The sequence below is a fragment of the Rhinolophus ferrumequinum genome, chromosome 6 (genome assembly GCF_004115265.2).
Source record: "Rhinolophus ferrumequinum isolate MPI-CBG mRhiFer1 chromosome 6, mRhiFer1_v1.p, whole genome shotgun sequence".
Taxonomy (NCBI): Eukaryota; Metazoa; Chordata; class Mammalia; order Chiroptera; family Rhinolophidae; genus Rhinolophus; species Rhinolophus ferrumequinum.
Window position 1 is genome coordinate 100,932,656 of NC_046289.1, and position 14,315 is coordinate 100,946,970.

A 14,315-nucleotide genomic window follows, 5' to 3' on the forward strand; every position below is an offset into this window, starting at 1 on the left:
TGTGCCATGATGGTGGCTGTGAAAGTACTGGGCTGTAGAGCCAGATGACCTAAGTTGGAATGCAGTCACTACCTCTTACTGGCTGTGTGACCTTGGGCAAGTTACTTAACCTCTCTGTGCCTCCGTTTCCTCATCTGTTAAAAAGGGGGATAATAATCGTAGCCACCTCATAGGATTTTTGTGCAGATTAGTTAAAACATGCAAAGCACCAAGAATGGTCTTGGCAAATGAAAGAACATAAGTGTTTTTATTTTACTTACATGAGTATGGAAGTGAGAGTGATAAGCTTGTGATTCTGTGCCGTTAGGTGTGAGTGTGTATGTCCCCAGATAAGAAAGTGTGTGGTGGGGGAAGGCCTGCCCCGCCACCACCCAGGTCTGAGGAGGCAGGAGGGCCACGTACCTGCGTCCGTGGCCGAGTCCTTGCACTGCTTGGCTTTGTTCTGGCTCTGAGATGTGGGGGGAAAGCAGTGCTGAGCCCCTGCCCCACAGACCACCCGGCCCAATGTGAGGCTCCCAGCCTCCCGGGCTGACTCTGAAGTGCCTCTGTCACACCCCTCCCCAACCACGCAGGGAGACGCTTGGAGCCACCTGTGAGCAAGTTCCATCATTTACTGCAGCCTCACTCCACAAAGGACTACAATGAAAAAGGTCCCAACAAAAAAGGAATAAAAACAGAAAGCTGCAGACACACATGAAAACTAGATGTCAGGACCGAGAGGGAAAGATGGAGCCCACAGGCCCTGAGGCTCCATGTGGCCAGTGCTGAACCCACTGGCTGGGACTTGGGCTCTGGCCCCCAACTTGCTGTCTCCAATTCACCCTCAGGCCGCTGCCCTCTATCTGCCCTCACTGCCCTCAGATTTCCTGTGTGTGCAATGGGCAAACTATGTTCTTGGAGCCTGTGGCTCTGACACCCCTATGTGGCCCAGAGTCCAGAGCAGTCAAGAGTTTGAGCTCTGCACGACCTGGGTTTGGATCCTTTCTCTGTTGCTTCCTGGCTCTGAGACCTTGGACAAGTCACTCACCATCACTGGGCCTCAGTTTCCTCTCTGTGACATGGGCTCACTGGGCCCCTCTCCAAAGGTTGTGTGAGGGTTAGTATCTGCTCTCATTGCCCTGTAAGCTCTGGGCCTGGGCTGCAGTGGCCCTGCTCTGGGGAATGGGTCCTTGGGTGCAGCCTCTAGACGGCAAAGGGTATGAAGCTGACCCTGTGTGTCCAGGCCCAGAGGTTCTAGGAAACCCATTCCACAGATGGGGAGATGGAGGTTCAGAGATGGGTGAGCAGCTAGCGTGTCCCAGATGCGGACTTTGCCTGCAGCACCCCTTGCCTGCCCGCCCCCCCTGCCCCAGCCCTGTATGGCAGCCGGTGGCCTCAGCGGCCCCACGTACCTTCTCCACCTGCTTCTGTTGGCCATTGGCGCTGATGCGCTCGAAGGCCTGCTCAGCGTCGTCTGCGTCCCGACACTTCTGCTCATACGCCTTCTTGGACTGCGGGTGTGGAAAGGCGTGATTTGGGGGCCCAGAGTGAGGCTCCCTGAGCCCAGTCTCCCTTCGCCCTGTTGGGGCTGTGGGGGGAGGGGGCACCTCCTCACCAGGGACAGGGACCCGGAGGTCGGGAATGGAGAGGGGGAAGGCAGTCCTGTTCCCAGGCCCCTTCCCCCTGGGGACTGTAGCCCAGCCTCTTCAGAGGTGTGGTCACATCAAACCACCAGCAAGTCTCTGAATATGCTGTGTGTCGTCATGATACTAGCTCCTGCACTCGCTGTTCCTTCTTGTGGGACCTTTTCTCCTTCTCACCCAGTGTCCCAGGGGACACAGCTCAGGGAGCCCTTCTTCCTCCACCCTTGGAGTCCCCAGCTGACGGCATGGATGACCTTGTGGGCCACTGCCTGGGACTGACCACCTGCCTATCAGTCAGGAGCCCCCGAGGCAGGGCCTGGCCTGGTCTTGTGGGGCCTTGGCACCTACTGCACTCCTGAGCACCTGGCAGGTCACTGCGCATGTTCCTGGGTGAGGGTCTGAGGCAAGCCCTGTGCCCGGTGCCCACCCCAGGTCTCCTGGGGGACACACCCTGGGCCCTGCCACCCCAGACTGTCCAGCAGCCTTGCACCAACCTCCATGGCCTTCTTGTAGAGTGACAGCTTGCTCTTCTGGACACGGTCCATGACAGCTTCATACTGCAGGGGACACGAGGCTCTTAGTCGGGGGCTGTGGCCTCTGGGTGCTCCCCCAGGTCAAGAGGATGGGGTTTCCCTGGGATGAGCACAGTGTCCTCTTCTGGCCCTGAAGGGGTCAGTGACAAGATGCCCTCCCTCTCCCACACCTGCTCTTTCACAGTTACCACTCGGAACAGAAAGCTGGAGGGCCCAGGGCACGGGTATGCCCATCGGGTCCTCCCGGCCAGGACTCGGCCTCCAGCCGCACACAGGCCTTCCCTCACCGCCGCTGTGCCTGCTCATAGCTGGCACACACTCTGGCACACACAGTTCCACATGACACCTCAGAAGTGCACACAGACAGTCCCCATACTCCCACTGCTCCCCCTTGCACACTCAGGCCTTCAGAATGCCCACAGACTAGCACAAGTGTGCACAAACACACTCCCCTGCCCCCTGTGCACAGCCACGGGCCTATTCACACAGGTGAACACACATACACTAAATTTAGTCATGGCCACATGCAGGCACACACGCCCCTGGACTCCCACCTCACCTCCCAGGCTCCTTGTTCAGACAGAGAGAATGAAACTCAGCCTGGACAGGGAGTGGGTGGAAGCTGTGAGAAGAATCGGAAATGAAATGCCCTTCGTGTTGGGGCTGCAGCCAGTTTGTGCCTGGGGTCACAGTGGGGCGCTTGCCAGTGGGGAGGCCTCAGGCAGGCCACCTGGCCACACACAAGGTCCCTGAGACACGTGCACATGCTCACAGGCATGCACACAGGTGCACCCATGTTCTACACACATGCACATCCGCACACGCACGCCGAGGCAGGCTTCCCTGCACATGACGACACAGCTCTGCTTGCGGGGGCCTGGCCAATCTGGTGCTGCTCTGCCCACACAGCTTTTGCAGACATCACAGCCCCGAGCCGCCCTGGCACAGCAGGTGCTCTGCATTCAAGGCCCTGCTCAGAGAGGTCCTTGCTCCAGCATCTTCAGTTTGGGCAGGCCTCTGGGGCTGGCTTTGGGAACCAGCTGTCTGCTCAAGAACCTAAATTTAGAGTCCCAAAAGCCGGAGACCCCGGCTGGCCACATGGGCATACAGGGAGTGCAGCGCTGCTGAATTTCTGTGCTCAGAGCCATTGATCGGAGCCAGTGCCCTGTTTGTGAAGACTGAGGGAGCCTGGTTCTGGCCTGGGTCCCCAAAGCTTGGGAAGTGGACATGTGTCCCATCCTGCAAGAGGGAAACTAAGGCCCAGAGAGGAGAAGCGGCTTGGCCAGAACACCCAGGCCCAGCCTGGCCCCAGCCATGAGCTGGCACCTTCTTCCCCTTCACAGCTCCATTTTCAATTCTTTGTATTGTTTACAATAATCCTTCCTCTCCAAGCAAGAACTGTTTGTGTGTACTGGCCTCCCCCTCCCTGTCTGGGGCACTCCCCTCATCACTAAGACTCTGAGAGCCTGAGCATGTACCCATCTGTTCTCCCAGCAGGACACACGCTCAGCCAATTAAGAGTCTCAGGCCAGGGAGGGGGCCTCTGTAAAGAGGTCCCCAAGTCCACCTCCCACCCCACCCCTGCAGCTTCCCTGACACGTAGCCTCCATCCTCTGCTTGCATCCCTCCCATACTGGTAATCTCACTTCCTCCACATGGAGTCCCTCCATGCAGGGACAGCCATGCCTTACACACAGGTGAGAAGTACCGTCGGATGGGAGACACTCCCTGCAGGCGCTGTCTGCCCCTCAGCCTCGGGCAGCCCTACAGAATGGCCACAGTGAATGGCTCCAGGTCGGCCTTTCTCCCCAACAGCCCAGATCCATGGGCTCAGGACCAGCTTCCACTGACTCCCCAACTGAGGCTGTTCCCTTTGGATACCTCAGGCTGTATCCTCTACAGTCTGCTGTGGCAGGATAGTCAGCAAGACACATATCTTCGCCTATTCCTGGTATGAAACAGCTTGGGGGAGGGACCGCTGGGGGGCTGCCAGGCCTGCAAGCTGGGCTCTTCCTCTTCTCCTTCAAATCAGCCTCGCCCCCAAGCCTGGGGTGCTGACCCCACTCTCCACCAGCTCCCTCAGCAGGGTGCAGCTCCCACCACATCCACAGCATCAATGGCCACCTCCCACTTGGGGTCCTGGTGATGGGGGAGCACCTGGCACCGACTCACCTTCTTCCTCTGCTCCTTCTGCCTCTCTCGGAAGTCCTCCAGGCTGCGCAGCTCGTCACGCAGGGCCAGGGCCAGCTGGATGTGTGAGCTGCCCACATCCTCCATTTCTGGGGGCACAGTATGGGTATCGGCCCCCCACATCAGACCTGATGGGCCTCAGCCACCCACTCACCCCACCTAGACTGGCCTCTGTCACCCCCAACCCGCCGCCAGTCTCGCAGGCCTTTGTGAAGCTTCAGCTCCCCTCTTGGCGAGAATTCATCCACCTCTGTGTATGTTCCCAGAAGGTCCCATCACCCTGCAGCCTGGGGTGGGGGACAGTCACGACTTACGCTTCTTCAGGGAGTCAAAAGAGGCCCTCAGGGAACTGCAAAACAGAGAGGCCAGGGTCAGCAGAAGGAGGGCACAGCAGTCCTCTAGTCCCAGCCGGCCCCATGGGGCTTTTATTTTGGCGGGAGGGCCCTAGGTCACTCCCTCACATAGACTGGCCTAGACCCAAGGGAGGCGGCATCCCTAGAAGGCAAAGCTCTCTCTTTGAAAATTGTAAAGCAGTCACACCTCCTCTGGTGGCAGAATGCTCCTGGCTTCAGCATGTCTTCAGGGTCCCCTCCCTCCATCCTCTGAGCCCCTCCCCTGGCTGAGGCAGGAGAGGGCAGAGCTCAGACCTGGAATAAGGCCGCCGGTGGCCTGGAGGATATTTTGGAGGATGCTGGATGGGAGGGGGCAAGCAGGGCGGGGTGTAGGAGGGGAGAAATGTGGGAGCGTAGGACAGGAAGAACAGGATAGGATACGCAGGTGAGGACAGCGAGAGGCTGTCCCTGGCCCCTGGCTCGGGTGGCTGGGTGGACAGTGGACACACCTCTGAGAGGGGCCCAGGAGGGAAGATGAGGAGGCCACTTTAGGGTGTGCTGAGAAAGCTCGGCGGAGGAGGCGGGAGGCCACTCCGTGGTGGGCACCGGGGGCAGCAGGGAGGGAAGAGGCTGGCACGTGGCATGGGAGGTGGGGGGTGACGCCCCATGGTAGGGGTGCAGGGGTGCCAGTTGGAGGAAATAACAACACAGGGCACACAGTTAGATTGGAATTTTAGACGTAAGGGTACCCCATGTAACATTTGAAACAGGCTTACATTCAAAAACTATTGTCATTCATCGGAAATTCAGATTTAACTGAGCATGCTGTATTTTACCTGGCAGCCCTGCTGAGGGGGCTTTTCCCCAGAGCCATGGACACCGGTGGCCTGAGCACACGTGTCAGAGCCCAGCCAAGACCAAGTCCTGCTGAAATGGTCATGGGGCCCATGAGACAGGGTGCTCCTTGGGTCAGAAACAGGACCGACGGGGCCGAGGGCCTCTCCCGGGCCCATCGGCTCTCGGGGACAGGGCCGCTCAGAGGGGTGAGCTCCCTATCCTGTAGAGGAGGGAGGTGACTTGGCACCAGCCTCAGAAACCTGGACCTGGGCAGGAGCTTCCTGCTCGGGACTCCCACATGCTTTTAGAAGCAGACCCTGGAGCCAGATGGCCTGGGTTCAACGTAGGCAGTGACACTCAGTGTCCGTGTGACCTTGGGCAACTTACTTACTTTCTCTGTGTCTCAGTTTCCCCTTCTGTAAATGGGATGATAATAATGCACAAACAGGAAGGTTGTGAGGATTAAATGAACGTACACGTATAAATCACCTCTATCGGGACCAGGTTGTTGGGCAACCCTCCCCTGAACCCGCATCTGCACGTCTCCCCAGTCCTGGGGGCTCCCCAGGCCCCTGAACCAGACCTGAGCTACGCCTCCAAAGTGTCCCACCCAAGAGCTTGCCCACTCTCGGGGTAAAATTCTCTATGCCTGTGTTTTTAGCCCCTTAACGAAGGAGGCAAAATCCGCCGTGGCTCCCCCTCAGCAGGATGCCGGAGGAGCCGCAGCTAATTGAGGCAGATAGGGAAAATGAGGCCAAGGCATGGCGAGGCTTGCTGGGGTCACACAGAGGCGGTAGCAACACGACCCATCTCTGGATGCTCCCTGCTGCTGCCCTTGGCCCAGCTGCCTCTCTGTAGTTGTCTGGTTGTCTGTACCCCTGGCAGCCTCTCTGCTAAGCGGCATGCCCACCCCGTGGTGGCCACATGGCTGCCTGGTGCCTGGCTGGGACAGCCCTGGGCTCCTGCCCTCAGTCTTTGCAAGGCAGGCCCCCAGGGGCTCCCTGCTCCCATTGGACAGTCAGGGAAGCTGAGGCCAAGGGAGAACGGCAACGTGCCAGGGACCCAGACCTAGAGGAGAACTCCGGGGATCTAGTCAATGCCAGCGCCCTTGCCCAAAACTAAGTGAATCTCAAAGTGTGGTCCACAAACCAGCAGCTGCAGCATTACCTGGGAGCTTGTAGGAAATGCAGATCCTCAGGTTCCACCCCAGTCCTGAAGTAGAAACTCAAGGTGGGGCCCAGAACACTGTTAACCAGCCTCGGGGGCTGCTGGTGTCCATCAAGTGTGACTTATTCAATCCTCACAACTCTGCCACGGAGGGCACCATAATTCTCCCCATTTTACAGCTGAGAAAGACCAGGGTCAGAGAGGCGAGGAAAGTCCCCTGCAGCCACAGCGCTGGGAGAGGTGAGAGGTGGCCCCGGCTAGAACCGTCAGTGGTCAGTGCTGTGCTCTGCTTCTTGCCAGAGGAAAGACGGGTGACCGCAGTGCTGGCCACACCTGCCCTGGTTGGGGTGCCAGTCTCTTCTCTGACAACAGCTCGTCTGCTTCCACATGCACACACTGTCTCAGTGTCCGCATTCACCGTTACAGCTTCTCTAGGCAGAGGATGGCCTCTCCTCCCCGTGCCCAGCCCCATGCACACTGCCCTACCCTTCCCAGAGCTCAGGGCCTGGCGCTTCGACGGCCTGCTCCCCACCTGCTTTTGGATCTAACACCTCGCAGACGCCTCAGATTAAATGTACAAACTGGAGTCAGCACCCCACAAACCTGCCCCTCTTGCAGGGCTCCCCTCCCACCAAAGGCCCCTGGTTATACACACCAGAATGCGAGCTGAACCTGGCTGCACGCTCTCCCCACCCTGCACTACCTTCTTTTATACCTTCCAGAGACCCTTTCTGCCTGCCTCTCACACCCCAGCCTGTCACCTCCCTCTGTGCAGCTTCCCGCACATCAGCCATTTTTCTGCCCCGCCCCCAATTCCTTCTATAGGCCCTGTTCCTTTTTGCCTCAGGGTCTTTGCACATGCTAACTCCCCGTGTGCAGCACCTTTGCCTAGCTTCTCCTTCTGCCCCTTCTGAGCACTTGCCTCTGTTGTCACTGTGGGCTGGAGCACTGAGTCTGTCACCTCACTGCACTGTGAGCCCAGTGAACAGGGCGATGCCTGGTTCTCCTCCAGTTGTCCCCAGGCTGACACTTCAGAGAAACAAACTCAACACATGAACACCAAGGCTTTTCTTAACTCCAAACCCACCTGTGCCCCCTCTCCTTGGTCCATGGACTTAGGCCCTCCCTCCCAGACTGGGTGGCTGGAAGGAATCACAGCCTCCGGGAGCAGCTGGCCCTTGTCTCCACCCCCTAGATGCTGGGAGCCCTGCCTGCGCTCACAGAACTGCCAGGTACACATTCAGTCTCTGTACCCGTTCTGGGATAGTCCAGATGGTGACAAAGTCCATGATGCTCTCCTCAGGCTCCCATTTGCCCCATGAGTTTGCTGGGCCATGAGGGCTGCATAGATGAGGGTGCTTGCTCTGCCTGGGACGGCCAGGCAGGATTGCAGGCTCTGACATTGCAGGTCCCCCACCTGCCCACCTCTGGGCTGCACACCTTCCTGCCCCAGCCCTGCCTGTTCCCAGGGCTGGCGCCTTCAGGCCATCACAATTCCGCTCACACAACAGACCCAGGATTCCACCTCTCTTTTTCTTGGCCCTAAACTTTCAAGGAGGTAGCCTCAGTTCTGTGGGTGAGGCAGCCCATTGCGGGTTGGCAAAGACTCTCCTCAGGGCAATGGCTTTAAACTCTGATCTTGTGGAAGATCTGGGGACCATTTGAAGTCTTTCTCTGCTCCATGAGACCCAGCAAAGATGGTTTATCTTAGCTATTCTACCATTCCCAGGTATTTCCCCCTTGCTATTCAGAGAAACTATCACCAAGATCTCTCTGAGCTCTCCTCTTGTGCCTCCATTGGCTGCCAAGGACAGGGACCCCTGCAGGCTCTACCCTCTGCTATCAGTCACTGGTGTCTTCATGTGTCACTCATCTAGTTGCCCTTTAGGACTTGGCTCTCAGGACGCTCAGCCTGAACCTCTGTGCTCAAACACAGTGTATTTAATGCATTTCCTGTGTAAATGTTGCCTTCTGTACTGTCCTCACCATGTGCCATGTACCACCTTAGGACCCTGCTGTGGCCTCCTGCCCCCTGTCCACCTGCTGGCCAGGAGGTGCTGCCTCCTAGCTGACAGGAGTGGCTCTCTCACCTTCCTGTACTAGAGGCTGGGCCTGAAGTGAGCTGGTGTCAGAAGACCCCTGATGGGAACAGGTCCCACCTCTCCTGCTGACATCCTCAGTGATGTCTTCATTCTCTGAGCTCAGAGAAAAGGAAATTATTGGAAAACATAAAGAACAAAACACTCTTGGGCCGGCCCGGTGGCTCAGGCGGTTAGAGCTCCATGCTCCTAACTCCGAGGGCTGCCGGTTCGATTCCCACATGGACCAGTGGACTCAACCACAAGGTTGCCAGTTCAATTCCTGGAGTCCCGCAAGGGATGGTGGGCTCCGCCCCATGCAACTAAGATTGAACAGGGCACCTTGAGCTGAGCTGCCTCCCGGATGGCTCAGTTGGTTGGAGCGCGTCCTCTCAACCACAAGGTTTCCAGTTCAACTCCCACAAGGGATGGTGGGCTGTGCCCCCTGCAACTAGCAACGGCAACTGGACCTGGAGCTGAGCTGCGCCCTCCACAACTAAGACTGAAAGGACAACAACTTGACTTGGAAAAAAGTCCTGGAAGTACACACTGTTCCCCAATAAAGTCCTGTTCCCCTTCCCCAATAAAATCTTAAAAACAAAACAAAACAAAAAAACTCTCCTGATAGAAAAACCACAGCATTTTAGGCTGTAAAAAGTGGGGGTGAGGCGGGATATGAGGGTGTAAGGATTCAAACCCATGCCCATTGGGGAGGCTGTTCTTGCTTGCGGGAAGCACAGAGGGGCTCGAAGGAAGCTGGCCCCAACCCCGCCCCCCTCAATTCCCTTCGTTTCCTGAACCTATGCCCTGTGTAGCTTCTGGGGTGTGTAGCTCCCCAGCAGCCTACTTGGGGCAGATGAGCAAGAGAGGGAGGAGGTGACAGCATTCTGAGGAAGGTGGTACTTCAGCCGGACCTTAAAGGATGGCAGCACCGAGCAGGGACGAAACGGGGCAGCAGCCAGAGCAAAGGCACGGGGGCTGGAAGGGAGAGCCAAGGTGTGCTCTCTGCGGGGCGGGGTGTGTGTCGTAAGCATATCGCTCCATCACTGCACGACCTAATGCACTGAAAGGGCTTGTGGGGGTCTCTCAAGTGGGGGACTGGGGCTTATTTGTGCATCTTCCGTTGCCACTCCCCAGCAGATGTTCGCTGAGTCAATCTGTGAAGGAGCTGAACGAGAAAAATTGTTTGAAGATGGGGTAACCTCCTTTGAGTGTATTTGGCTGAGACTCCAAGTCTGAGCGAGGTTTCTGGCCAGTCTGAGGTCAGGTGTGACGCAGAATTGCTATATCCTCAGGCAGCAGAGGCACGGAAGGTCAGGCTGCTGCGCTCTTTTGGCTCTCACTGGGCTATCTTGGGGGTCAATTAACCCCCCTGGATCATCTATTCCCTGTTTACCACCCCCCAACCTATGCACCCCAGTCCTCTGCCTGCCCTCCAAGGGACTGAGAGGCAGCATCCTGTGGGACCTGGGAGGCTTGACCATGGGAAGGCCAGGGGCTCCGGCCACTGGGGGATGCACCCTGCAGGAAGAAGTGCCAGCCCCCACACTGAGCAGCCAGGCTGCCTTTCCCAGAGGTGCCAACCCCAAACACCCCCAAGAGTGTCCACAACACGGATGCAACCCGGGACACTATTCACTCTTCCCACAAACAACCCTCCAGGTGGGTGTGGGAATCGGGCGACCTGGTGTAAGCCAAGACTCTGACAGTCAGGCAAGCCTGGAGCGTCTGGGAGAGCTTCCTGCCGGAGGTGGGCATGAAGGGAGGGTCGGATGCAAAGGCCTGGGAGAGACACTGAAGTCACCCTCAGTGTGCTGCACTGGCTTCAGGATGGTGGGGCTCTGTATTTTATTTATTTTTCCTTTTTTTTTAGTTACAATTTATTGGGGTGACAATTGTTAGTAAAATTACATAGATTTCAGGTGTACAATTCTGTATTACATCATCTATAAATCCCATTGTGTGTTCACCACCCAGAGTCAGTTCTCCTTCCATCACCATATATTTGATCCCCTTACCCTCATCTACTACCCTTCTCTCCCCCCTTACCCTCTGGTAACCACTAAACTATTGTCTGTGTCTATGAGTTTTTCCTCCTTCATTTGTTTGTCTTGTTCTTTTGTTGTTTTCAGTTTTATATACCACCTACCAGTGAAATCATATGGTTTTCCACTTTTTCTTTCTGACTTATTTCACTTAGCATTATAATCTTAAGATCCTTCCATGTTCTTTATCCATTCATCTATCGAAGGACATTTGGTTGTTTCCATGTCTTGGCCACTGTAAACAAAGCTGCAATGAACATTGGAGCACACGTGTCTTTATGTATAAATGTTTTCAGATATTTTGGGTAGATACTCAGGAGCGGGATTGCTGGGTCATATGGTAATTCTATTCGTAATTTTTTGAGGAACCTCCACACTGCCTTCCATAGCGGCTGCACCAGTCTGCATTCCCACCAACAGTGTATGAGGGTTCCTTTTTCTCCACAGCCTCTCCAACACTTGTTACTATTTGTCTTGTTGATGATAGCCATTCTGACTGGGGTGAGGTGATATCTCATTGTGGTTTTTATTTGCATTTCTCTGATGATTAGTGATGTTGAGCATTTTTTCATATGTCTATTGGCCATTTGTATGTCCTTTTTGGAGAAATATCTCTTCAGGTCCTCTGCGCATTTTTTAATTGGATTGTTAGTTTTGTTGTTGTTGAGTTGTATGAGTTTCTTATATATTTTGGATATTAGCCCCTTATTGGAGGCATTGTTTACAAAAATCCTCTCCCATTCGGTTGGTTGCCTCTTTATTTTGTCGATGGTTTCTTTTGATGTGCAGAAGCTTTTAAGTTTCATATAGTCCCATTCATTTATTTTAGCTTTTACTTCCATTGCCTTTGGAGTCAAATTCATAAAATGCTCTTTCAAACCAACGTCCATAAATTTAGTACCTCTGTTTTCTTCTATGCAGTTTATTGTGTTAGGTCTTATGTTTAGGTCTTTGATCCATTTTGAATTAATTTTGGTACTTGGTGACAGATAGCAGTCCAGTTTCATTCTTTTGCACTTGGCTTTCCAATTCTCCCAGCACCATTTATTGAATTATCTGTGCATATTTACGTGGTTTTATTTCTGAGTTCTCCATTCTCTTTCATTGGTTTGTGTGTCTGTTTTTCTGCCAATACCATACTGTTTTGATTATTATTGCCCTGTAGTACAAGCTGAAGTCAGGGAGTGTGATACCTCCAGCATTGTTCTTTTATCTGAGGATTGCTTTGGCTATTCAGGGTCTTTTGTGGTTTCATACAAATCTGATGATTCTTTGTTTTATTTCTTTAAAAAATGCCATTGGGATTTTGATGGGGATTGCATTAAATCTGTATATTGCTTTGGGTAATATGGCCATTTTAACTATGTTGATTCTTCCAATCCATGAGCACGGAATGTCTTTCCATTTCTCTGTGTCTTCTACAATTTCTTTTAAAAATGTCTTATAGTTTTCAGCATATAGATCTTTCACATCCTTGGTTAAGTTTATTCGTAGGTATTTTATTCATTTTGTTGCAATAGCAAAAGGAATTGGGGTTTTCTTAATTTCTTTTTTCTGAGATTTCATTGTTAGTATATAGTATTTCAATGGACTTTTGTACATTGATTTTGTAGCCAGCAACTTGACTGTATTCGTTGATTGTTTCTAATAGCTTTTTGGTGAAGTCTTTAGGATTTTCTATACATAGCACCATGTCACCTGCAAAAAGTGACAATTTAACTTCTTCAGTCCCAATTTGGATGCCTTTTATTTCTTTCTCTTCCCTGATTGCTCTGGCTAGGACTTCCAATACTGTGTTGAAAAGCAGAGGTGATAGGAGACAGCCGTGTCGTGTTCCTGAACGTAGAGCAAAGGGCTTCAGTTTTCCCTCGTTCATTATATTAGCTGAGGGTTTGTCATATATGGCCTTTATTATGTTAAGGTATTTTCCTTCTATAACCACTTTATTAAGTATTTTAATTATAAATGGGTTTTGTATCTTGTCAAACACTTTTTCTGCATTTATTGAAACAATTATATGATTTTTGTCCTTTATTTTGTTTATGTGATGTATCACCTTGATTGGTTTGCATATGTGGAACCATTCTTGTGTCCCGGGGATGAACCCCACTTGGTTGTGATGAATGATCTTTTTAATGCATTGTTGCATTCGATATGCTAGAATTTTGTTTAGGATTTTTGCATCTATATTCATCAGAGATATTGGTCTGTAGTTTTCTTTTTTTGTGTTGTCCTTACCAGGTTTTTGTATCAGGGTAATATTGGCCTCATAAAATGAGTTAAAATGTCTCTTCTTCCATTTTTTGCAAGAGTTTAAGTAGGACAGGTATTAGATCCTCTTTCAATGTTTAGTAGAATTCACTGGTGAAGCTATCTGGTCCCGGACTTTTGCTTTTGGGAAGGTTTCAGATGACTGATTCAATTTCCTTACTGGTGATCGGTCTGTTTAGATTTTCCAATTCTTCGTGATTCAACCTAGGAAGGCTGTATGTTTCTAAGAACTTGTCCATTTCATCTAGGTTATTGAATTTGGTGGCATATAGTTCTTCATAGTATTCTTGGATGATCTTTTGTATTTCTGTGGCATCTGTTATAACTTCCCCTTTTTCATTTCTGATTTTGTTTATTTGTGTGTGTCTTTTCTCTTTTTATCTTAATGAATCTAGCCAAGAGTTTGTCAATTTTATTAATCTTTTCAAAGAACCAGCTCTTTTTCACATTAATTTTTTCTATTGTCTTTTTGTTCTCCAGTTCATTTAGTTCTGCTCTGATTTTTATTATTTCCTTCCTTGTGCTGACTTTGGATTTCATTTGTTCTTCTTTTTCTAGTTCTTTAGGGTGTAATGTGAGGTTATTTATCTGGGATTTTTCTTGTTTCTTGAGATAGGCCTGTAACGATATAAATTTCCCTCTTAAAGCTGCTTTCGCTGCATCCCAAAAATTTTGGTTGGATGCATTTTCATCTCATTTATTTCTTGTATCTTTTGATCTCTCCTCTTATTTCTTCTTTGACCCAGTTGTTCTTTAAAAGTATGTTGTTTAAAAAAAAAAAGTATGTTGTTTAATCTCCATATATTTGTGGTTTTTCCTGCTTTCTTTTGCAGTTGATATCCAATTTCAAAGCCTTGTGACCAGAGAACATGCTTGGTATGATTTCAATTTTCTTAAATTTGCTGAGGCTAGTTTTATGTCCCAATATATGGTCTATCCTTCAGAATGTTCCACGTACACTAGAAAAAAATGTGTACATACACTTGAGAATAGTCCATGTACACTAGAAAAAAATAGTCTGCTGTTTTAGGATGAAGTGGTCTATAAATGTCAATTATGTCCATTTCATCTAATGTGTCATTTAGGGATGATATTTCTTCATTTATTTTCTGATTGGATGATCTATCCATAGCTGTCAGTGATGTATTTAGGTCCCCTAGTATAATTGTGTTTTGGTCAATTTCTCCCTTTAGTTCTGTTAGTAGTTGCTTGGTATATTTCGGTGCTCCCGGATTGGGGG

General features: G+C 51.8%; 1 protein-coding gene across 3 annotated transcripts in view; it reads right to left on the bottom strand.

The window, feature by feature from the left end:
- PSTPIP1 (proline-serine-threonine phosphatase interacting protein 1) overlaps positions 1 to 14,315 on the bottom strand; it is a 54,709-nt gene that overhangs the window by 9,164 nt on the left and 31,230 nt on the right. For 2 of the 3 annotated variants that reach the window (XM_033108492.1, XM_033108491.1), the window contains exons 4-8: positions 4,660 to 4,694; positions 4,328 to 4,434; positions 2,117 to 2,179; positions 1,392 to 1,490; positions 403 to 448 (exon numbers count right to left, since the gene is read on the bottom strand). In XM_033108492.1, coding sequence (XP_032964383.1) covers positions 403 to 448; positions 1,392 to 1,490; positions 2,117 to 2,179; positions 4,328 to 4,434; positions 4,660 to 4,694 — 350 coding nt within the window. The remainder of the gene's footprint in view (positions 1 to 402; positions 449 to 1,391; positions 1,491 to 2,116; positions 2,180 to 4,327; positions 4,435 to 4,659; positions 4,695 to 14,315) is intronic. The other variant, XM_033108493.1, reaches the window with a different exon arrangement.